This window comes from Sorex fumeus, unplaced genomic scaffold (genome assembly GCF_029834395.1).
Source record: "Sorex fumeus unplaced genomic scaffold, SorFum_2.1 ptg000054l, whole genome shotgun sequence".
Classification (NCBI taxonomy): domain Eukaryota; kingdom Metazoa; phylum Chordata; class Mammalia; order Eulipotyphla; family Soricidae; genus Sorex; species Sorex fumeus.
In genome coordinates, this window is record NW_026606111.1 from 1318488 (window position 1) to 1342410 (window position 23923).

The window sequence follows — 23923 nt, forward strand, 5'->3', positions numbered from 1 at the left end:
GCGCCGAGAGTGTTTCCGGGCAGCATGCTCCCGGTCCCTTCTGTGCCATGCAGTGTACAGGCCAGTGTCTCTGCAGTGGCCAGGGCCAGCGAGGCTGGGGAGCCAGGCCGGGTCTGAGCAGTCACGAGATGCGACCTCCTGTGGTTTGCAGTGGGATCATTTCTGTGCTCGGGCATGAGGGTGCTGCTGAGTGCCGGGGATGGAACCCCGGGTCAGCTCCGAGCCAGGCTGGAGCCTTCACCCCTGAACCGTCTCCCCGGCCCACAACCCAATGGGACTATTTCTCACTGCAGAAGTGTCTGGGCGGGAGCGCGGGTGGGGAGAACCTCAATAAAACAGGTCAAAAAACAGGTCACTGCACCCTGTCCAGAGCCTTGAAATCAAAGGGAACGACGGAACTTCCAACTGCACCGGGCGACAGGAGAAGATCGAGCTTTTTATGAGTTTAGGCAAGAAACGTTGTTAACGGTGTCATAAATAAGTATTATAACTTTATTAAAATGAAAAGACAATATTCCAAATAATGCAACAAAAATGAACAAAGTCCTCTGTCCAATACTGTACATATAATGCAGAAATCAGTGCATTTCTCTAAAGCAAGTTTTAACCTTCATTTAGTTCATACTAAAATAGAAGCTTTTCAATAGCTCGAATACTATCACTCAGCAGTTGAAACTGTAAACAGCTCTTTTAACTGTTAAGAGAACATCGTAGTAATGTGCCCCGTTAGTCAGCACCTCGTGGGCTTCGCTAGACAAGACTGGGCCGTGGAAGCAGGGGGTGGGGGGAGGGCGCGTGGCAGCTGCAGGGGGGGGGTGGGGGCGCCGCGCGGCCTCTGGCGGGAGGGCAGCCCGCCACTGCGCCCACGGGGTTTACTCTCAAAGCAAACGATCCCCCAGGAAATACTGAAGAGGAACCGGCAACACAAGGCCAGCTTGTGTCGGACGTTTTTCTGATACAGTCTAGAAATAAAAAATAAAAACCAAGCACAACACGCATCCCGTATTTGAACCTGCAATCACAAAACTGTCCCATGATGATGGCTTCAAACGAATCCGCCATGGGCTGGCTGCGCTCTGCCGGGGGAGGGGGCCAGGTCTAGTCTCGGGGGGCTGAGGACGGGTGGGCCGCCACCGCCACCAAGCAGAAACACGGACGCCAGCAGTCTCGGCCCCTCCCGCGCTCCGGGGATCAATCCCTCTAGGACGGGGTTGGGGGGCGACCACACGGCTCTCTAGGCCATGCGGGGGCCCTGCAGCGGGCTGAGACCCAGGGCCCGGGCGGACAGACAGACAGACAGTTGGGTCCTCGGCGTCCTGGCGCGCCTCGCCCCTGCCCGGCGGGCCGGACCCTCGGCGAGCCTGTGGGCAGCCGGGGGCGGTGGTCGGTCTACGGTGACACCACGTAGGCGCCGTGCTTGCGCTTGCCGGGGCTTCCCAGCTCCAGCCTGGCCTTGGGGTCCGGCCGCTCGGCGGGGGGCGCGGGCAGGCGGGCGCCGGGCTCCTGGGCCTCGCACAGGAAGTGCTGGTAGCGGCACAGGTAGGGCGGCCGCTCGGGCAGCAGGTAGTAGTGCGTGGAGCTCACCTTCCTGCCGTTCTCCATGATGGGCAGGATGCAGGGCGCCGCGCCCGCCGCGCCCTCGCTGTGCTGCCGCTGCAGGGCCTTGCTGCTCACGTACTTGGGGTCCGGGGCGAAGCTCTGCGTGGGGGGCATGACCCCGTTGAGGTAAGACGGAAGGCTTTTGGGGCTCGGCGTGCGGGAGTTGCTCCGGGACAGGGGTTCCCGCGGCGGCACTTTGGGGGGCTTGTCCTCGTCGCTGTAGGTGGTGGACGTGACCTCGGCCGACCACCGCCGGTAATCGGGCTTGGCGGGCCGGGGCGGGATGGGGACCCGGGGCGGCACCTCGGGCTTGTCGTCGTCGGAGTTGGGGGAGGCGCGGTGCGCGTGGGCGCGGCCGGCCGAGGGTTTGCTGAAGGAGCCGGCGGGGCCTGAGTGCGAGCGCCGCAGCCGGCGGCGGGCCTGCAGCGGCACTGGGCTGGCCTCCTCGGCCTCGGCCTCGGGTGCCTGGTCCAGGTCGGTGGCGGACGCCGCGGGCGTGTCCAGGTAGGCGTAGTTGATCTGCCCGCAGCCCCGGAAGCTGCGGCGGCCCGGCAGGTCAGCCTGGAAGTCGGGCAGTGCGCAGTGGCCCAGCAGCAAGGCCGTGTCCGAGCTGGTGAGGAACTGCACCTCGCTGTCCGCCTCGTCCCCAGACAGGTCCTCGGAGATGGGCAGCGGGGGCAGCGGCCGGGAGCCGCGCTCTCCCAGGGTCGTGCCCAGGAACGGGGCGGGTGAGGCCCGGCTAGGCGTCAGCGGCGGGGTGGGGGCGCAGGCCCCGCTCAGCGACAGTCTTTTCAAGCCCCCCGCCAGCCGCTCCTCCTCCCAGGGGCCCGGGTCCTCGCTCGGGGGGATGGTGAGGGGGGGCAGGCTGCCCTTCAGCCGCGCCGCCTTGGGAGCGCGCCCTGCAAGGGAGAGACGCCGCCGTCACCCCAGGCCCCCGGTGCCACCCTCGCCCCGGCAGCCCCGAGAACACCCAGGCAACCGGCACGGCTGTAATTAGAGACGGGCAGATTGGGCACGCACATGGTTCAAAGAACGAATTATCTCTCCCATCTCCCGGCCGGCTGCGCGCGGCCCACACCCACACACCTGGGCAGGGCTGTGACGTGTGCAGCCGCGGGTGACTGCCTGACGACCACGCGCCCGGCCTGGCCGCAGCCCCTGAGCTCTGCACCGCTGACCTCCTCCCATCCCCCCCACCCGCTGATGCTCACCAAGACTGGGCAGGTGCTCCGGGGCTGCCGAGTTCAGCCTGCAGGCCATGGTTATGGGGTCGAGACCCAGGAAACTGCAGGAGGGAAGCAGAAGGGAGGGGTGTTGGCGGAGGCGGCAGGGCACGTGGACCCCCGCCCCACTCCCCACAGCGCGGGGTGGGCCCAGGCCTGACCTGTCCAAGTTGCTGCGAGGTCCCCAGCAGCTCCCCAGTGTCCCCAGGGCCTGGCCGTTGTGCAGAAACCCAGATTTCAGCGGCACCCCGATCTCCTGAGCAGTGATGCCCGCCACTGACATTGTGCCTTGTTCCGGAGCCGCTGTGCCGTGGGGACCGGCTGTCTAGTGGCCGGGCGCTCTCATTGCCTGCGGGGGAGGAGGAGGAGAAGGAATGAGGGGAAATGCTGGCGTCAGGCAGAAGCAGAAGAGTCAAGAATGGGGGGTCGGGGAGCACCAGAAAAAAAACACCGGCACAGATGTCAATTCTGACCTATCAGGCCGGAGCACAGGTGAGTGGGGAGGGCGTTTGCCTTGCATGTGGCTGACCTGCGTTCCATCCCTGGCATCCTGGAAGGGCCCCTGAGCCCTGCCAGGAGTAACTCCCGAGTACAGAGCCAGTAGGAGTAATCCCTGAACACCACTGGGTGTGGCTCTCCAAAGCAAAACAAAGTTCGGACTCTTTTTTGGCTTTTGGGGTGACATTCGGCGATGCCTCAGGGGTGACTCCTGACTCTGCACTCAGGAATTACTCCTGGCAGTGCTCAGAGGACCGATGGGATGCCGGGATCAAACCTGGGTTGACCATGTGCAAGGCTGACACCCTCCCCGCTGTGCTACGGATCTGGCCCCAATTCTGACATTTCTATGAGGATCAACTCATACTTCTGATGAGGCTCCTTAAATGCAGGCCCTAAAAATCAGCTTTCTGAGAACATGCATGTGAGAACGGAGATCTCCCAGCACTGTGGGAATGAACTGGCATAGCAGGAGTCACCAGCCCAGCGCCCGGAGACACGTGCTCTATTCTCCCCTTCCGGGGGCGGGGGCGGGGGCGGCCAGCAAAGGCAGCGCCTTCAGGAAGGTTCAGGAAGGACAGGACACTGATTTCTGGCAGCCAACACCCGGGGCTGGCCGGGCTCCTGTGACACCTCGCCCGCATGCCCACGGGCAGGTCCCCCTTGACCTGGGCCCTGGGGGTTCGGAAGGCGCTGGAACAAGGAGAACCTGAAGTTGCCAATTTCCATTTTCCTGTGAAAATGGAATCCCGCCAGGTCACCGGCTTGGGGGAGGCTGAGGAGCGTGTCGCCCCTCCTTCCAGAGACAAACCCAAGGACAATTCCTCGAATTCTCCTTCCGGAAGTGCCTGGTACCTACAAGGCCGGGAGACAGCAGCCGAGTCAGTCGCTGTGTAGTCCTGAGGCCTCTCGGCGCCAGTGGCCCCCCCCCCCCCCCCCCCCCCCGCACTTGCTCTTGCGGCCTCCGTTCTGCTGTGGCCCCTGGGAGCTATGCACGTGTGTGTGTGGGGGGCGGCACAGGTGTTATTTTTGTTTTATGGACCGGCGTGTCACCTCCCACTGGCCCGTGAGCTCAGGAGACGGGCTCTTTCCCAATCACTAGGTGCCACGACCGGGGATGTCGGCAGGTGCCCAGGAAGTGAATGTTTGCTGAATGACTCCCCAGAGCATTCCGGGTGGAAGGCAGAGGGTTTCTGAATGTAGAGATCACGATATGTTAAAAAAAAAAAAAAAAAAAGTAGAAACCAAACACAAAAGTCCTGTCTGCACTGATCTTTCCTTCCCAGCCAGGGAACTAGGGGCCAGTTCTGGGGTTTCAGATGCCAGCGACGGAGCAGGCAGGTCCAGGATCTGAGTGACAGCACAGCGGGGAAGGCGCTGGCCTTGCATGTGGGCGACCTGGGTTCCATCCCTAGCACCTCATCTGCTCCCCGAGCACTGCCAGGAGAGTGACCCCTGGGCACAGAGCCAGGTATTAAGCCCTCAGCATCGACAGGTGTGACCCAAAACAAATAAAAAAAAAAAAAGGTCCCCCCAAATTTACCAGGGGCAGGTGTGAAAACGTTTTTATTTTTCTGTGGGGCTGGATCACACCCAGGGCCTCCTCCAGGTGCAAATATGTCAAACAGGCGGGCCCATGGGAGGAGGTCACCGGGCCTGTCCGCGCCTGGGCCTTTCCGGACACCCCCGCCCCGGCGGGACGGGAGGGAAAGTCTGTGTGGCAAGAGAAAAATGAAAGGCCGGAGAGGTAGGAGAATATGGTATTTAAGTAGTTTGAACGCGCACGTTTGAAGATCACTGCAGAGATTACAGGAAAATGCTGCGCGGGCGGGCGGCCTGCAGGCCCCGCCCCCACCTGCGTGCGGGCCAACCAGCGCCTGTAATTGGGGCGGCCTGCAGGCTCCGCCCCCACCTGCGTGCGGGCCAACCAGCGCCCGGTAATTGGGCGCCCTGCAGGCCCCGCCCCCACCTGCGTGCGGGCCAACCAGCGCCCGGTAACGCCGGTGCCAGCCGCCCCGCCGGGCCTTCCGCAGCCGATTGTGCAAGGCCATCCCGGCCGGCCGGGCAGGAGCGCGCGCTCACTCCCCGGGCTGGAATCGCCCGGGATTGCTAAACGTGCATTTCAGCGGTCACTTCGCATTCTTGATCCTGTTCTAGAAAAAGTTATTTTTTGCTCATTGTGTCCTGCACCTACTTGTTGGCTTTCTTCGAGGGGGAAAAAAAACAAAAAACAAACAAAAAAAACTGTCCTTTTCAGCAGAAAAAGAATTGTGTTCAGCGAGCCGCTCGCTCCTGCCCACAATGGTGCCTTTGTGTATTCATGGCAGGTGACCGCCTCTCGTTTCAATGGGGAATTGTGAATGGCGGTTATGAAACTGTCCCAACTTCCTACTGCCCTGCCGCTGAGAAGCCAGGGCCAGCGAACTGCACGTTTCCTGGGAAAGGACCCCAGGGGCAACCTGCAGCCTGCAGGTCTGGGGGGCCAGCTCTGGCCACACGCGTGCCCTGTCCACCTCAGCCCCCTGGAGCACCAGGGGAGGGGAAGGAACAGGACCCATCTCTCTGGCCAAGAACAGGTTAAAAGCAAACACGCTCCCCCAGTGCAATGGGACTGCTCTGGATTTTGTTCCTTGTGATTATAAAACTCGCCCCCCTGAGCCTTCACAGCGGAAGAGAGCAGCGTGCACACAGCCCACTTTCCCGGCAAGATCAGTGGCGGGGGCAGAGAGCATCAGAGGGACAAAGGCTTGGGAGCCAATGTTAAACTCAGCAGCCCAGGAGCTGGGTGACCTAAAATTCACCAAGTCATTGGAAGCCTTTTGAGTGTCAAATGCTGTTAGAGCATCCCAGAGAGCAACAGGACAGCGGGGAGAGCGCTTGCCTTGCACGAGGCTGCCCGGTTCCGTCCCTGGCATCCCATGTCCCCTGAGTACCACCAGGAGTGAGCCCTGAGCACCGCCAGTGTGGCCCCCAAACAGAAACAAAACAAAAATAACCCACTCCCAAAGACGACCTACTTTTCTCATTAAAATCACTTGGTGTTTTTTTCTTTCAGAAAATAAAACGAAACCTTTTGCCCCTTGAGACTGTCTCTGATCAGCCCCCACACTGACCAGTGCCCCACACTCCCCCATCCCTCTGGGCGCTACTGTCCACATGGAAGGTCCACGGGCCACTGGGGTCTCCAAATCCAAACTGAACCCCACTATCACTGCACCCCCACACACACATGCATGCGGTCTGTGACAGCCAGAACCAGTGTCCATCGCTGTCACCTGAGTTCCCACACACCAGAGCCACAGCGCCAAACTGAAGGGCGCAGGTGACCCCCGGAAGCCCCCAAAGGAGGCCTGTCCATCTTTCCACGGTTCTTTCTCCTCCCGCCTCTCCCCCAGGCTCTCTGAGAGCTGGGCCTCGTCTGTCTCTGTATCCCTGGGGCCTGGCCAGTGTTCTTGGTGGATTGGCTCTCCCCCTGCAGACCCTCACAGCGCTCGTTTCTAACACACTTTCACTAAGTGGACATTGAGAATAAAGCCTATCAGCCCCTGGGGAACTGAGGCCCGTGGAGCTTGGGCCTGGGAGAGAGCCGAGGGCTTGGGAGAGCCATGCTAGACTCCCCGTGGGACTGCCCCGGACGGAGCGGAGGGCAGTGGACACAGCAGGCAAGGACTGGTCAGTAAACGCATTTCCAAGATCCAAAGCAGATTGCAGACCAGGGACACATAAACTTCAAGGGTTAAGGAAGTACCTTCTATTTATCTACAGCACTTGGAAGAATGTTCTCTCAAAACAAAGGGTTTCTCTTACCTACTATTCCTTCCAGGCGACAATGGACCTACTGTGGTTTTGTTGCTCTACCTTTGTTACTTTCCTTATATTAAAAAAAAAAAAAGGACCCCAAACCACCCGGTGCTGCTTTTCAGAGCTGAAATCACAGCCCCACAGCTCAGCTACCTTAAGGGCAGTGCAGGTTACACCTTAAGCCATGGCCAGTCCCTCCCGGCCTCATCTCTGCCCATCTCCTCCTTCCTCACCCCTGGAGGAGGGGCACATTTTTATCACACAGCTCATGCTTCCTTATTGAAAAGTGTGATGTAATTTCCTTCTTTCAATCTGGTTTGAGAACCTGATTTGTTTATTCAGGGTGATAAATGGTCTTTTCTCTTTTCAGCTGCAATGAACAATTACCTACATAACTATTTCCATACTTGGGGAGAGAGATGAAAGGTGAGCACATTGGTTGGCCCAAAAATTCAGCCCAAAATTGTCCGAAAGCTCATTTTTCCTCTTCACCTAAGCCAATATGCACAGGTCTGTCCTTCATGCTGAATTCTGGAAGCACTCCTTGGGCCGAGGAGAGTGGAACCAGGCTCTGGCATTTCTCTGCTTGCTGTGTCCAAAGCGCCAGTCGGGTTAGGGGACCTGGGGGTCACCCCAGACACTTGGCCAGCTGAGTCAGAAGGTTCATGCGTGGGCCTGCGAGATGATGGGTGTCCACGCTCTCAGGTGTGTGTGTGTGTGTGCTGGGGGGACATGCCCTCCAGGAGGTTAGATTTGGCACCCTGGAAAACCTGCTGGCCTTGGAACTTCAGTGATTCGGGCAAACCTGCAGATGTGCTACAGCCATATGTGGCCTTGAGTTTATTCCTGAAGGCTTAAGGCTCTCCGGGACTAAAGCCCCTCACTGCAGGTTTTCTGAAATGCCTTTTTACGAGACAACTCGGGAAAGGAAGGGCCAGTTAGAATTCCCGCCGTGGGCCGCTGCTCCCCCGGCCTGGCGGGCCCCCGTTTCATTCTTGGTTCCTAAATGGGGGTCTCCGGCATCAATGTGCTCCAGGGGCCCTGTCGGGAAAGGCAGAGCTGGCTGGGGAGTCTGTGGAGGTCCTAAGGGGACCCGCTGGAGGTGGCACCCAGGAAACCAGCTACCCTCAGACCTGAGAGATGACGGACATCTTCCCCCAAGCCTGGCTTGTTCTCCTCTAGCTGACTGGCAGGAGAGGACCACAGTCCTTATGCCCCAGAGCCAGCGGGGCCGTGTGGCCGGAGCAGCCAAGGTGCTGACCCTGGGTGGCCCTTGGAGGCCCAGAGACGGCGTGGCTGCTCAGCTCCCCACCATGGGGGCTGCGTGCCTGCCAGGTGGGGGGCAGCTGGGCACTGTCCGCACCCTCAGCCCTGCTCTAGCCAGGAGGAAGCCCCCTGCTGCCTTCCTGAGCCCGCCCCTCCAGCAAGTCTCCCCCAGGTCAGCATGGCGCCTGACCCAGCCCTGCAAATAAGAGGGTCCAACGGACCCCGCGCGCGGGCACTGGGACAGGAGTCTCTGGTAAAGCCCAGAACTTCCTCAGGACCTTTCTCCTCCCATCACAAGCCCTGCCTGCCCTGGCCGGCCCTGCGGAGGACACGGAGACCACTGAGGCACATCCAACGCCAGGCCCATGGAGCAGCTGGCCTGCAGGCCCAGAGGGAAGGACCCCCGGCAGCTGTGGCCTCTAACTTCCAGAGCTCAGAAGGCGAGGGTGTGGGGGAGAAGCGGGGCAGGAAGGCGACCCAGGAAGGAGCGGTCACCCACCCCCATCTCAGTCAGCTCCCTGATCTCAGTGAGACCACCCGACTGACCCCCAGGGTGTGGACAGAAGCTCCGGGAACCTGAGGGCCGCTCGACCGGCCTGCAACAAGGCCCCCCAGGAGAGGGCGGCCGCAGGGGGCCGTGGTCACTGGAGGTCATCGCCCGCTCCAGTCTCTCACATTCCTGGCCTCTGGTGAGAGCCCCTGGACAGGGTCTTCCTGCCTTCCTTGTCGCTTTTTCCTGTTCCACACCAAGGTTGGGCTGCATCCCGGCGCCCTGGAGCTCAAAGCACTAACTCAGGAAGCCAGAACTCCAGATCTTATTATTATTATTATTATTCCACCACAACCGGCGATGCTCAGGGGTGACTCCTGGCTCTGCACTCGGGGGACCCTATGGGGTGCAGGGATCAAGCCCAGGTCAGCTGCGTGCAAGGTCAGCGCCCTCAGAGCTGGACTCTCTCCTGGCCCTGGAGCGCTGTATTTTAGAGTCGCGCTCAGGAGGCCTGTAAGACTAGCTCTCTAGCCATGTTATGGAAGAAGAAACTGGACTCAGGCAACCAACAATGCCTCCCAATCTCAGAATCTTTCCCTCCCTCTGAAACCCGAAGCGCACACTTCCCCTCCCTTAGAAGGCTCTGCACACAGAGCACGCACCTCGAAGCACAGCCTCAGCGACTTCTACAGAGCAAGTGTTTATTTTGGGCAAGCAATGCCACCGCTGGATTTTGTTTATCTAGAGAGTTATTCATTAGCTGTTTAATAAAGCAGGATGCTAGAGGGATTCCGGCGAGGCACTGACTGCAGACGGTGAGCGGAGCTCATTCTCTGCTCATTCTCTGGTCGGGAGGCCTCTGACATTCAGATTCCTGGCATCCGCCGTGACAATCGTCTCCCTCCCCTGCCCCGGCCCTCTTTCTCAGGCTACCTGAAGGTATGCGGACTTTCAGGTCAGCTCCAAGCATGCTAGGTCGGACCTGTAATTTAGACAACTTGCTCTGCAAAGCTGCCATTAGTATTTGCAGAAAGAATGATCTGGTTCAATTTTGGAGGGGCTGTGGCCAAGAGTTATTTTCATGCACACGCGCGCGCACACACAAAACCCCAAGTCTACAGAATAGTTAAGTCTCCTGGGGAATGTAACCAGTATCCTACAGTGAACCGAAAGTAGGTGATTTGCTGAAACAGCAATCTCACCTGTCAAAAATACAAATAATTCTGACATTTCATAACAGCCATAAAAAGCCAGATTTCCTTTCTGGCCCTTATCAGTGACAGGGCAATCCTGCGGGGCTTTAAAATGCAAAATGTGCTTCCGTGCAATTATGACACCGACTCCGAGCGTCACTGCAGATGAGGCTGGGTGCTCGGCACGAAGGCGCTCCCTGTCTAACTCACATATCTGTGTAGCTACACTCACCCGTGGGGGCTCAAATCGCCTGAAAACAAACCTGCCTGAGAAGCCGGGCCACCCCGAGGACATGTCAGAAATCCTGGCTAAAACCGAGGGCAACTTTTCCCACGCCAACTCCCTGCTGTCGGCCCAAGAGCCCAGCATGAGAGGGTCTAAATGAGCATAAATCAACTTTATTTGGGGGGGGGTGCCTTTAGCATCTGGGACCCAACAACCTAAAGCTGTTGTTGGGTCTAAGTCAAACATCTCTTGAAAGGAAGTTTAGTTACCAAAATGCAAAGAGAAATAAGGGCCGGGGGAGGGTCGTGGGTGGGTGGGTGGGTGGGGGGGGGGGTGGATTGAGAAAAAAGCAAAAGGCAAAAGCAGTGAGAACCTCAGACCCAATGGGGGGAAGGGCGGGGCGTGGATGTGTCACTGATCCCAACTGCCCATCACGACCTTCCTTCCAGATCGCTAAAAACCCCACAGATCTGCAGGATACTTACTTGCTCTGCCCCAGGGAGAGGGGGAGTAGGAGGAGGAGGAGGGGGAGGAGGAGGAGGGGGAGGAGGAGGAGGAAGAGGAGGAGGAGTAGAAGGAGGAGGAGGAGGAGGAGGAGGAGGAGGAGGAGGAGGAGGAGGAGGAGGGATGCGGCGCGCTGGGGCCTCCCTCCCTTCACCCCTGACAGCTGCCTGGAAACCAGTCCTGCCCTACCTGTGCTGCAGGTGTCCCTACAGTCCCCGGCGCGTCTCCTTTAAAGCTGCAGCCGGGCATCCGCACTGCACTTAAGTTTATGACTAACAATCTATTCATATTCTTTTTTTTTTTTTGGAAGCAGGTAAGAGACTGGTTTCTTTCAAGCCGTGACGAAGCCCGCGCGGCGCAGCTCCGGCCGGCAGCGTCGCGGGCCTGGAGCCCCGGAGCCCCCCGCCCGGCCCCGCGCCGCCCCCCGCCCGGCCCCGCGCCGCGGACCCCCGCGCCCCCTCCCCCCCGCGCCGGGCCCCGCGCCGGGTCGGGCCGGGCGGCGCCAGCCTCGCTCCCTCCCTCCTGCCCCCCGCCCCCTGCCCCGCGCCCCTCTTACCGCGCCGAGCCGCGGCCGCCCCCCCGGCTCCGTCCCGCGCATGTCCGTGGCGGCCGCTCGCGCCGCGGGCTCGGGGCCCCCGGGTCGCGCAGGCGCGTCGCGCTCCGGCCTCTCCGCGCCGCGCGCTCTCCGCTCGCCCCGCGCCGCGCCGCCGCGGCCGCCGCGCGCGCCCTTTATAGGCTGGGGGGCGGGGCCGTGACGTCGCCGCCGCGCCCCGCCCCCTCGGCGCGGCCAATCGCGAGCGGGCGCCCCTTAAAGGGGCCACGGCGCGGCCCGGGGGCGCGCGCGCGCGCGTGTGTGCAGCGGCGCGCGGCCCCGCGGCGGGGGGGCGGGGGCGGTGGTGATGGTGGTGGCCTTTGTGTCTGGCCAGGCGCGGGCCGCTGGCCTTCCCTTCCCTCCCCCGGTGCCCGGTGCCCCTGTGGGGTACGGAATGCCCCTTCGCTTTGTTGGTGGCCCCTGGTCCCCAGGCGGGGGTGGGGCCGCCGGCTGACCAGCTCTGCACGAAGTCCACCGCCTGCTGCGGCCGGCCGAGGGGCAGGGGAGGGCAGTGGGGGACAGACCGGGCCGCGTGGGGGTCAGGCCACATCTGGGGGCCTCTCTGGGAACGCAGGGTCTGGCCGGCCTGACCACGACTTCTCTCTTGTTGGAGAATCTAGGCCAAGGCGCCGTGGCCAGCTGACCCAGCCACAGGCTTCCAGGAGTGTCCCCATTCGGTGGGTGTGTGGGGGGGGACCTCGGACCCATGCCCACCTCAGCATCGCCGGGCATCCTGACCCCCCACGGATGCCCCCGACAGAACAGCCAGCTCCAAGGCGGGGGAGGAGATTTCTTGGAGCAGAGATGATGCAATTTGGGCTTATAGTTTAACCGAAAAATAAATATTACAAATGATAACAAACCAAGAGTAACTAAAGTAAGAAAAAAAGCAAACAGACAGAAACCCTCCAGTTTAGAGAGAACAAATGCCCTGAGTGGTCCTTGGTGCCCAGGAGAGGCCGCGACCTCTCACGGCCTCCCCACACCCCCATAGCTGGGCCCTCCAGCCCAGCCTTAGACAGCCAGCCCGGCCTAATTGGGGTGGTTTAACATAGGGAATGAGGTTCTGACCTCATTATCAGGTTAACTATTAACTGGGCACTCAGAGAAGGCATTGCCTTTCCTTACCTGTTATTTGCCTACATTCCTTCAAATTTAATTCAAAGGCCGGATTCCGAATCCAAGGCCTTAAGCCAGGGTGCCTGGGTGGGCTCACGCACACCCCCGAAATATTCCGTTGCCCCTTTCAGTGGCAAGATATGTGTTCGGTGGAGTGGGCTTTGCGGGACTTTGCAGTTGCTCCTGCCAGTGGGAGCTCTGGGGTCTTTTCAGGCCGGTGCTCTTGAACAGACAGGCTCTGTTCTGCCGTCATCCTTTTACTGGTTGATTGAGACCCTTTCTGATGGTAAATTCATCGCAACTCAACATGGGTTTTCTTCTTACGAGTCAACTAGGCTTTTTGACGCACAGGAAGTTGACCCAGGCTTCCCTCATGCTCGTCTCTTGCATGTTTGCGGCTTTGCAGTGGGGTCTGGACCTCTGGACTGTGAGCAGGATGGTGCATGCCTGGTCAGACCCGGTGGGGTAGGGGTGAGCGTGCAGCCCCCTCCATCACTCTGTCACTTGTCATCTGTGCTTTGGCCCCATTGGTCTGCTTTTACATTCCCGGCTCGTTCAACAGTGATAATCACCAGGGCAACCATCAAACACACCCTTTCTCTGGAGAGAAGATTCATGGGATACTTGGGTGCTCTGGGGAACTGTGGGATGCTCCCGTTTGGGTAAATGATCAAAAATCACCACCAAAAGACGTGAGTAATGCATGATGAATCCCCGTTTTCCTCTGATCTGTTTTAAACTTGCACAATGAACATCTCGGTTTCTGCATTTTTGGGGTGGGGGGGTGAAACCCAGTTGAGTTACCGTCCTCTGGGTTTTGGCTCACAGTTCTTTCCCAAGGCTCTAGCTTTGGAGGGGCGGGGGAAGGGAGGGTGGCCAAATTACCAGAGATTTCCACCCACATCCTTCTTGCGAAGGATATTTAGTAAAGACACAGGTCAATATTCTTGTCGCTGGTCTGGGACCAGTTTAAAAGGAAATTGTTCTTGAGATACTATCAGCAAACTGTGTTTATCAAGGGGTCATTCATAGACAGTTGTCAGATTAGAGCATCAAGTTTTCGGCAGAACAGTCCTCGGACCTAACTTGTTTGTTTGTTTTACCTCAAAATGAGGTCGACTGCGTGCAGGCTAGCACTCTTCCTGCTATCTCCTCTCTGTGACCCATTTAGATGGTTCTCTGGAAGAAAGGAATGGCAAAGGTAATATTTGTTTTATGTTTCTGGGCAGTTCATTTTATTCTGAGGTTGCTCCCTAAAACCTTAATTATTTCTTTTTCATTCCTTTTCTGTTTGGGGGGCCACTCCCAGCAGTGTTCTGGGTTTCCTCCTGCTCCTGTGCTCAGGAATTGTGCCAATCAGTGCCCAGAGGACTGTATGAGTCTGGGGGTATCAAATTAAGCATGTGAGGCAAGCGCCTTACCCGCTGTATTATGTCTCTGGCCCTCCCCAGGACTTGGGACTGTTTTCCCTCCACGACCCTCAGAACCTCCATCCTGCTGAGCTGCAGCAGGCCTCGGCCCCCCGACTGTCATTTCCGGAGGAGGCAGTGTCAATGTCCTGAGCATGGGGAGAGATGCTGGTTCGGAACCTTCAGAATTGCCGACGCAGCTGTTGGAGGGGTGGATGGGACGCTCGCTCTGATGCTTGCTCTCTTGCAGGCCCACTTCGTGTCACGTGCATTGGACAGCTAATGGCCCTCTAGCTCTCTAAGACCCTACAAAAGTGCACCAAAGTTGGTGTTTATGCTTGGTTCGAGAGATTTGGGGGTTTACAGAGAGTTATATTAAAGTGAGATGCTTTTCTGCATTGCCCTGAAGCCCTGGAGTCTTGACTTTCATCTAACCATGGTAGAAATGTAACTGTGTCCTTAAAAAAATAACCAAACCTGGGGAGGGAGTGACAGGACAGTGGGGAGGACATTTGCCTTGCATGTGGCTCACCCAGGTTCTGTCCCTGGTACCCCACATGGTCCTCTGAGCCCTGCCAGGAGTAGTTCTTGAGTGCAGACAGGAATAACCCCTGAGCATTGGGTGTGGCCCCCAAACCAAATAAATTAAAATTTTTTAAAAATTTTAATTAAAAAGAAAAAGCTGATTGATAGATGCGTGTTCCGTAAACCAGTATATGGCAATGGATTGATTTTGTCTCTGTGAGTTTGGGAGGCATAGCTTGAAGCACCTGCTCAAGGTGGGGAATCTCTTTCAAATGCTGATAAGCACCTGGACCCCCAGATAGGATCTGCAGTAGGAGTCTGCCGCCTTCTTCTCCTGAGCTGGGTAAGGTAGCACTGTCACACTGTCCTCCCATTGCTCATCATTTGCTCGAGCGGGCCCAGTAACATCTCCATTGTGAGACTTGTTACTGTGTTTGGCATATCGAATACGTCACGGGGAGCTTGCCAGGCTTTGCTGAGGGGGCGAGATATTCTCTGTAGCTTGCTGAGCTCTCCAAGAGGGGCGGAGGAATCGAACTCCGGTCGGCTGGATTGGCCGCATGCAAGGCAAACGCCCTACCCACTGTGCTATGGCTCCAGCCCTGGGTAAGGTAAAGGGTAAGATTTAGAGCTTAGCACTGAAGCTCCTCCTCCTCCTCCTCCTCCTCCTCCTCCTCCTCCTCCCTCCTCCTCCTCCTCCTCCTCCTCCCTCCTCCTCCTCTCTCCTCTTCTTCTTCTTCTTCTTCTTCTTCTTCTTCTTCTTCTTCTTCTTCTTCTTCTTCTTCTTCTTCTTCTTCTTCTTCTTCTTCCTTCTCCTTCTCCTCCTTCTCCTTCTCCTTCTCCTTTCTTCTTCTCCTCCTCCTTCTCCTCCTTCTCCTCCTTCTCCTTCTCCTTCTCCTTCTCCTTCTCCTTTTTCTCCTTCTCCTTCTCCTTTTTTTGCTTTTTGGGTCACACCCAGAGATGCTCAGGGGTGACTCCTGCCTGGCTCTGCACTAGGGGACCACATAGTATGCTGGGGATTGAACCTGGGCCAGTGGTGTGCAAGGCAAATGCCCTCCCCACTGTGCTATTGCTCCAGCCCCCGGAGAAGCTCTTTGCAGGGGTTGCTCTGTCTTGTGGCCGATTCTCTTACCAAAAGTTTCCTCTGTGGGCATTGGCCACACCTGGCTGTTTCCGTTTCTGGATCTGTGGAGACGTTCACAGTGGCCTCTGGACACTGTCACTTCAGATGTGCTCGTTCTGCAGCACGTCGCAATGTGCTGTTTTGCAGAAAGTGACTTTCCTGTTGTCTAAGGTGCAGGTCGGTGTGGGAGCCGGGTGCGGCCTCTCTGGAAACCTCCATTCCCTCCTCCCGCGTCCTGGCTGCGTTTCTGAGTCGCTGGCCAGTAGGGTGTGCTCTAGTCCCTTGCCAAGTCAATCAATTAATTAAAAATATTAATGGGAAGACTTCATTATGAGACCCTCAGATCTGCCTCAGCCCTTGGGAAGGCCCCTGCCCAGCTAGGCCCGGTTGGCCTGGCCACGCACTGGCTGTCCATTAAGCACCTTTGGTGTCCACTTGAAAACTTGTCAGTGCTGACCTCTGTGGGTTCGGTTTGTAAAATGAATGTGGGGTGATTTAGCTCCTTGGCTCACCCCGGGACCCAAACTTTATTACATCCCGAATGAATGAAGAATAACAGTGGGGTCATGACGGCCTATGTGGCTGGGCACCCCGGCCCCGAAACTCACCAGCCTCAGGCTTAACTCTGCCCCATGGGAGCTGGGGACGGTGGCAATGGCACTACCGGGCAGTGACTGAGAGCCTGCGTGTGAGAGCGCCTTCAGAACACAACCGGCCACTCGTCTTGGCCTTGTTCACGTCACTAGACATCATTCCTTTCTCATTCCTCACAAGTGCCCGCTGTTCTGTACCGTTCATGGTTCTACTCGACTTAATTTGTCCTGAAAGTCATTTCACTTAATGCCAGGCATAAATGATTTGTCAGCTATACGCACTTCCTTTTCTCTGCAGTTGTTGCTTGGGAAGCCACGCGGCTGAAGTCTGGGGGATGGGGGTGGGGGTGGGGGGAAGAGTTGCTGAGTTTTGGGAGAACCTTCTGGGCCTCTCTGCAGGGCAGCTGATCAGTTGCCATAATTCTATCTGCATTTCTCTTTCTTTTTTTTTTTTACTTTTTTATTGAATCACTGTAAGACAGACCGTTACAAAAGTGTTCGTGATTAGGTTTTAGTCATACAGTATTCAAACACCCGTCCCTCCACCAGTGTGCCAGGGCCAAGTATGCCTGGTTGTGGCTCCTGCACCCGTGGAACTTGGGAGGACCCCACAGTGTGACAGTGGAGCCCAGCACCAGTGTCCCCAGGTTCCCTCCCATCACCCCCCCACCCCCTGCCTGCCTCTCTCTCTCTCTCTCTCTCTCTCTCTCTCTCTCTCTCTCCCCCCCCCCCCCCACCCCCTTTTGAGCATTGTGGTTTGCATTTTTTTTTTTTTTTTTTTTGCTTTTTGGGTCATACCCGGCGATGCACAGGAGTTACTCCTGGCTCTGCACTCAGGAATTACTCCTGGCGGTGCTCAAGGGACCATATGGGATGCTGGGAATCGAACCCGGGTCGGCCACATGCAAGGCAAACGCCCTACCTGCTGTGCTACCGTTCCAGCCCCTGTGGTTTGCAATTTTGATACTGAAAGGTTATCAAGAATATCCCATTACCTACTTTAAAAAAAAAAAATCCTCGAGTAGAGGATTGTTCATGTTTTCGTTTGTTTTGGGGGCCACATCTAGCCGTGCTCAGGGGTTACTCCTGGCTCTGCACACATGGATTGCTCCTGGTGGGCTCAGGGAATCATATGGGATGGCGGGGACAAACCCAGGTGGGCCGCGTGCAAGGCCAGCTCCCTACCCCACTGTATATCTCTTTGGCCCCTGTAAGTTGTTTTCCTTGTGATTTCCTTCCTGAGATTCTTTTCTCTGGCACATTATAAGGACACGGTCTTTCACGCATGCAGACACCTGAGGTGTGGTAAGGAATTCTCAGGAGAAGTCTTTTCCTTCCTCTTCCTTGGACAGTCCATTCTCTTCAGGCCCCTGGCAGCGTCTACCGAATCCCATGCATGCAGGCCAGAACGGACGTCCGCACTGCCCGGCGGCTGCGTTCTCTCCGAACTTGTGATCTCTGAAGGCAGACACAGTCAAACTTTATTTTCCAAAGGCCTGAAGAGGCTCAGAGCGGGGCCAGCGGCGTGGTTCTCTCTCCCGCTGGCTCTGACTGCTCCTGCGTCTTGAGGTGTCCAGGCCCTTAGGAGGAGGGCTCGAGCTCTCTGCTTGCTAGTTCGGGGGACCACTCCGGGGAGGGTGTCCAGGTGGCGAGTGTCCCTCACACCCACAGGGGCACTCGGGCTGGTCTTAGCAGAGCCAGTGACACCCAGCTCAGTGGTGCCTGTCCCACTTCTCATCTACTCTCAGGCAGCATCGTAGTCTTTGGCTTTCTCTTTCTTTCTCTTTCTCTCTTTCTTTCTCTTTCTCTCTTTCTTTCTCTTTCTCTCTCTTTTTCTTTCTTTCTTTCTTTCTCTTTCTTTTTTCTTTCTTTCTCCCTCCCTCCCTCCCTTCCTTCCTTCTCTCCTTTCTTCCTTTTCTTCCACCCTCCCTCCCTGCCTCTCTTTCTTTCTTTCTTTCTTTCTTTCTTTCTTTCTTTCTTTCTTTCTTTCTCTCTCTCTTTCTCTCTCTTTCTACCTCCTTCCTTCTCTCCCTTCCTTCCTTTTCTTCTACCCTCCCTCCCTGCCTCCTTCCTACCTTTCTTTCTTTCTTTCTTTCTTTCTTTCTTTCTTTCTTTCTTTCTTTCTTTCGTTTTTTCTTTTTGGGGTACACCCAGCGATGCTCAGGGGTTCCTCCTGGCTTTGCACTCAGGAGTTACTCCTGGCGGTGCTCAGGGGACCCTATGGGATGCTGGGGATGGAACCCAGGTCGGCTGCGCACAAGGCAAATGCCCTCCCTCCCTGTTGTCCATCACTTTGTCCCAGGCTTTGGCTTTCGGGTGTCCAGTGCATCCTTTCGTTCCCACCTCTCTCTCTCTCTGGGGCCTGTGCTGGTCCTGGGAAGTCTCGTTCCTGGGCTCTCCCAGGAGACAGCCGTGGGTCAGTGAACTCCATCTTCGGCCTTCAGCTTGAACCCAGGCATCAGCGGGGTGCGCCCTCCATTGGCGACCCAGGAGTGCATGCATGTCCCCTCCTCCCTTCTGCCTTGGGGGCAAGTTATCTGGACCACCGGCACTGACCGTTGCGGGGCTCTGAGCTCACTAGCAGGCACCCAGCACCCTCGCCCCCAATTCCGCCTTCCCCGTTGCCCTCTCAGACCACCCCAGCCCAGGATGGAAAGACGGAGCCACAGAAAGACCAACCAAGGCTTGGCTTTCTGGAATCTGGAAAACGCAGAGTTTTGTGGTCAAGCTGATGTCACCGTTAATTTTGTTTTGTTTTGGGGTCACACCCGGTGATGCTCAGGGGTAATTTCTTGCTCTGCACTCAGGATTTACTCCTGGTGGGGCTTAGGAGACCCTATGGGATGCTAAGGATCGAACCTGGGTCGGCTGCCTGCAAGGCAAACGCCCTCCCCACTGTGCTATTATCGCTCCCCCCCGCCCCCCCCCCATGGCCCCATTCAAAGGGGATAGCGCTAGGCTCATCCACAGCACAGTGTGGCCAGGGGGTGGGGGTGGGGGGGCGCATGTCACAGCTCAGCTGGGGGCACCAGTCCTTGCGGGTCTCTCGATTGCCTGCCACACACTGCCAGCCTTTCCCGTGGCCAGCATGTCCTCTCATGATGGGATGTTTTTCCAGGGTGAGTTCCATCCATCACCCAGCTCCGGCATGACTCACGGCGGGCCGGCCGGGGCCCCAGCTCCTCACATAATGTTATTATAAATAGTGTGCGCTGATGGGCTGCCTGCGATGTAATTTTCCATCTCTTTGCTTATTTCCTCCGAACAGATTCTACTGAGTCAAGGAAATGCCAGATCAAAGGGACCGAGCTGCAGGGCAGACTTTTCCTCCCACCGGACTTGCAGCCAGATGCGGGGGACACCGGGCAGAGTGGCCTCACTCCGTGGCATGTTCCAGATGTGGAGCTTGGGGGAGTTTCTTTCAGATGCTTGTCTGAGTTGAGTTCCTTCTGAGGGTCAATGGCTTGACTTGTTTCGGGGCCTCCCAGGCAGGCCTCCGGGATTCTTGGGACCACTCCCAGTGATGCACGGTCAACTGGGCTTCTGGTTCACTGTGCTCGGACCTGATGGTGCTGGGGGCCCCCAGGGCTGGCCCGGCGATGCTTAGGGGGCCGTTCGGGGCCAGGGATCAAACTTGGGACCTTTGCATGCATTTGCTTCAGCCTGTGGATGTTTCTGTTTTGATGGCCAATTTATTAGGCAAATGTTACCACAGTTGTAACAAAATGTATATTTCGCACATTGATATTGCTGCTGAACCTTGTGTGTGTGTGTGTGTGTGTGTGTATGCATATTAACACATGTCCTGCCTTTGTGCCTTATTTGTTCATTAGTCTCTCCTTTCTTCCTCTCTTTCTTTCTTCCTTCCTTTCTTCCTTCCTCATTCTTTCTGCCTTCCTTCCACTATTCCTTTCTTTCTTCTCTTCTTCCTTCCTTCCTTCTTTCCTTCCTTCCTTCCTTCCTTCCTTTCCTTCTTTCTTCCTTTCCTTCTTTCTTTCTGCACTCCTGGCAGTGCTCAGGGCTTGCTGCTGGCTCTGTGCTCGGGGTTCACTCCTGGTAATGCTCAGGGGACCATATGGGGTGTCAGGCATCGAACTCAGAACTTGGGCTGGCTCATGCAAGTGCCCTACCACCACGATCTCTCTGGCTCCTCGTCTATCTCTGTATTAAGGAATTATTTTATTGCCTTCCACGGAGGTTGTAAATATCTCTGCCTTTAAGCATATGGCTCTTCTTTTATGTTTCTGGTATTTTTTTGGCCTTAATATGTATTTATTTTCATATAATTTTAACCTAACAGAAAAATTCAAGGAGAAATAGAATTTTCAAGGAGAAAGAATTTTCAAACAGCCTTTACCAAATATTCCAATCATATTTCATTCACCGGTTTTTCTTGTTTTGTTTTGGGGTACACACACGGGCAGTTCTCGCTGATGTCTCACCATGGTGCTGGGGGAGCCGTGCAGAGCCACAGCCGAGCCTGGCCCCCTCTGTGGGACAAGGGTCAGCCCCAACTCCTCCGTCTTGGTCTACCTATAGACTTTTTATTGAAACGATTTTGGTTGTTGTTGTTTTGTTTGGGGGCCACAGTGCTCAGAGTTTACTCCTGGCTCTGTGCTTAGGAATTACTCCTGGCTGTGCTCCTTACGGGATGCCGGGGATCGAACCAGGCTGGCTGTGTGCACGGCAAATAACGTCCCCACTGCACATTGCTCCAGCCCCCTGGAGCTATTTATTATTCTTATTTTGGTTCAGGGGTTACACACAGTGGTGCTCAGGGCTTACCCCCAGTTCTGCGTTCATGCATCACACCTTGCGGTGCTCAGGGACCCTCTGAGGATGGGGATCCAACCCAGGTCAGCTGTGTGCCTGGCAAATGACCTCCCCGCTGTCCTATCGCTCGGGCCCTGGAACTATTTATGAGTAAGTTGCAGACATGATGCTAGGACTGAGTTGTAAAGATTGTTTTTAAGGACACAGTTTTCTCTTGGGGAAACTTTGAGAAGTGGTGCAGGGTGCCGTCCCCACCCCACGCTCCCTATGACTCAGACCATCTTGACTTTGGTACATTGGCTGCATTACTAAGCCAGTCCCGACGCATCATTACCCACTCGGTCCACTTTTACGGGCTCCCGAGTGCCTGCCTGGCTCCTCGTGTCCCAGGACTCGCCCAGGCCCCGGCACCACCAGCACCTGCCCTGATTTCCGTTCTGTTGGATGTTTGTCCCAGTTCGAAGGAGGCGTGGTTGGAGCATTCTGCTGGACGTCCCTCTCCTGTGCCTCATATTTTTCTTTTCTGTTTTTGGTTTTTGGCCACACCCAGTGGTGCTAAGAGCTGACTCCTGGCTCGATGCTCAGGAATTACTCCTGGGTGGGGTTTCGGGGGACCATATGGGATGCCGGGGATCGAACGTGGGGTGGCCACATGCAAGGCAAATGCCCTCCCTGCTGTAACTATCGCTCCGACCTCCCTTAGCTAGTGTTTTCCTCATGATGCTTTTTGGTTTGGGGGCAGAAAATCAGAGAAGTGAAGGACCCACTTTATTGCACCATATGAGGGCATCCGCGATTAATAGCACTTGTCACTGTTGATGATGACGTTGGCTGAAGAATTTCAGAGCCTTTGAAGGCGTACATAATCACCATCGGGCATAAACCCAAAATGTGGAGGTTCAAGTCATCTTCAGATCATCACGAAAACCATGTAATAGCTGAAAGCTGTTCTGTTCCTTGCAATTTACAGACCTGTATGGGGCTTTCCTAGCTGTAAGGTGACTTTGGGTGATGTGAGGTGGTTGTACATCCAGCGGCTCTCAGGGCTTATTCCTGGCTTTGTGCTCAGGGAATCACTCCTGGAGGGACTCAGGGCTCTAGATGAGGTGCTAGAGATTGAACAAGGGTCGGCTGTGTGCAAGGCAAGTGCCCTACCTTGCTGTACTATCACTCTGACCCTACCGTAAAGTGACTTATACCTGGGCTCTCGGTGATGCCACGAACGAGGATTGATGTGACCCTAGAAAGTCCCAGGCTAGAGCTGGAGCGATAGCACAGCAGGGAGGGTGTTTGCTTTGCACGCTGCCAACCCGGGTTTGATCCCCGGCATCCCATATGGTCTCCCGAGCACTGCCAGGAGTAATTCCTGAGAGCAGAGTCAGAAGTAACCCCTGTGCGTCGCCGGGTGTGACCCAACAAGCTAAAAAAAAGCCGCCACCACCCCAAAACAAAAACAAATAAAGACCACTGGTATTATTTGAAGGACAGACTGTCTTGGACGCTGACAGGGGTCCAACATCTGGGTTTGTCTGTAGCCCAGACGCAGCCTTCGATTGTCCAGAATTGTTTTTGCAAAGGAACGGAGCTTATCTAGGAAGGGTTGAGCCATCTCGCTTCTTACTCCTGTTTCCAGCGCTGAATAGCCCTTTTGAATGTCGGAGCAGTTAAATTTCCCACATCCTACATTTGATCATTTCCAGGAGCCAATAAGAAAATGCAGTAAACTGGATGTGAATGATTTATTTGTGCAGAAAGAATGAGTTTCCTCTTCAGTCGCACATCCGACACCCACACGATACCTCATCTGTGATGCTGGGAAGGAACATTTTCAGGGGAAATTTGATGCCCAATTAGTGTGATTTAATTTAGTCAGTGGAATTTCCATCTGGCCTGATGTGTACTCTGGAGCACAGACGAGAATGGAGTGAACAGTTTATTACTTAGGGGGCCGGGGTCAGTAGGTTTAAAAAATACCAGGCACCGTGTGGCTCTCTGATCTGAGTCCCCCACTTTTTTTTCTGGTTAGTTATGGGGTGGGTGGGAACAGAAAACTCATGTCCTCACCCTGTAGTTAAACACTTTAACATAAATAATTCAGAATCAGGAAGAATCCCCCAGCACTTGGTGGTAGACGGATGTCGTCTCTTCTGGTGAAACTGGACACTTAGGGCAAGAGCTAGCGGGCTTCTGGGTAAACGTTTCATTGTTCTCGTGTGTAAGTCATGGAGCTTTAGGGAAACACGTCTGGCATAAATAATGCGATGCTTATTTTTTTTTAATGGGATGCTTTTTGAAAGCTTTTCTTCCGTGTGCAAGATCTATTTCTCTGGAGTGATAGAAGAAAGGGAAAGAGGAGAGAGAACTTGCTCAACTTAAAAATTCTCTCTGTTAGGGTTCGGGTGAGACCCCTCCCTGCACCAAGGGACTCAGCCCTGGCAACCGAAAACCTCCAGAACCCAACCGCTGCCCTGCTCACAGCTGTGCTCCACATGCTCAGACTAAGCCTCACCCAGGATCGAACTGTTCCCTGGACTGCGGCGTGATACTTCTTGGGACACACCCGACCCATATTCCAAGAGTACAGCACCACATTTGATGGGATTCAAAGTCGGAGGCAATCAACCTTAGAGGGAAATATTATATTATTTCAGTTCTGCTTTGGGGCAAGAATTGGGGTTCGGGATGGAAACACCTGAAATATGGTGGTGGGGAGGTGTAATGGTGATGGGATTGGTGTTTGAATATTAAATGTAATCAAATATTGTGAACTTCTTTATAAAATAAAAAAAGTGAAAAATAATTTCCTCTGTTGGCCCAAGAGATAGTCAGTGGAAGGAACTTGCCTGCACGTGACTGACCCAAGTTCCATCCCTGGCACCCCGTAGGTACCCCTAGTCTGCCAGGAATGATCCCTGAGCTCAGAGCCAGGAGTAAGCCTAGAGCACTGCTGAATGTGACCCCCTCCCAAAATAATTTTTTTCCCTTCTGT

At 55.9% G+C, this 23923-nt stretch overlaps 1 protein-coding gene and 1 long non-coding RNA gene across 5 annotated transcripts; one reads left to right on the forward strand and one right to left on the reverse strand.

Annotated features, from left to right (window-relative positions):
• Window positions 1-471: 471 nt before the first annotated feature.
• Window positions 472-11496, reverse strand: ERRFI1 (ERBB receptor feedback inhibitor 1). The gene is made up of 4 exons (XM_056125185.1): window positions 11357-11496; window positions 2984-3171; window positions 2811-2884; window positions 472-2498 (listed from the first exon to the last, which is right to left on the reverse strand). Exons 2-4 carry the CDS (start codon window positions 3103-3105, stop codon window positions 1390-1392), a joined length of 1305 nt encoding a protein of 434 aa, XP_055981160.1. The 5' UTR covers window positions 3106-3171; window positions 11357-11496; the 3' UTR covers window positions 472-1389.
• Window positions 11497-12543: 1047 nt separating this feature from the next.
• On the forward strand, window positions 12544-23682 carry LOC130033454 (uncharacterized). Of its 4 annotated transcripts, none has more exons than XR_008793968.1 (5): window positions 12544-13203; window positions 13626-13712; window positions 13963-14244; window positions 19430-19598; window positions 23327-23682. It is a non-coding gene; the product is annotated as an uncharacterized LOC130033454 (long non-coding RNA). The 4 variants fall into 4 exon arrangements; XR_008793969.1 differs by having other exon boundaries at window positions 14171-14244; XR_008793966.1 differs by lacking the exon at window positions 12544-13203 and having other exon boundaries at window positions 13390-13712.
• Window positions 23683-23923: the final 241 nt, after the last annotated feature.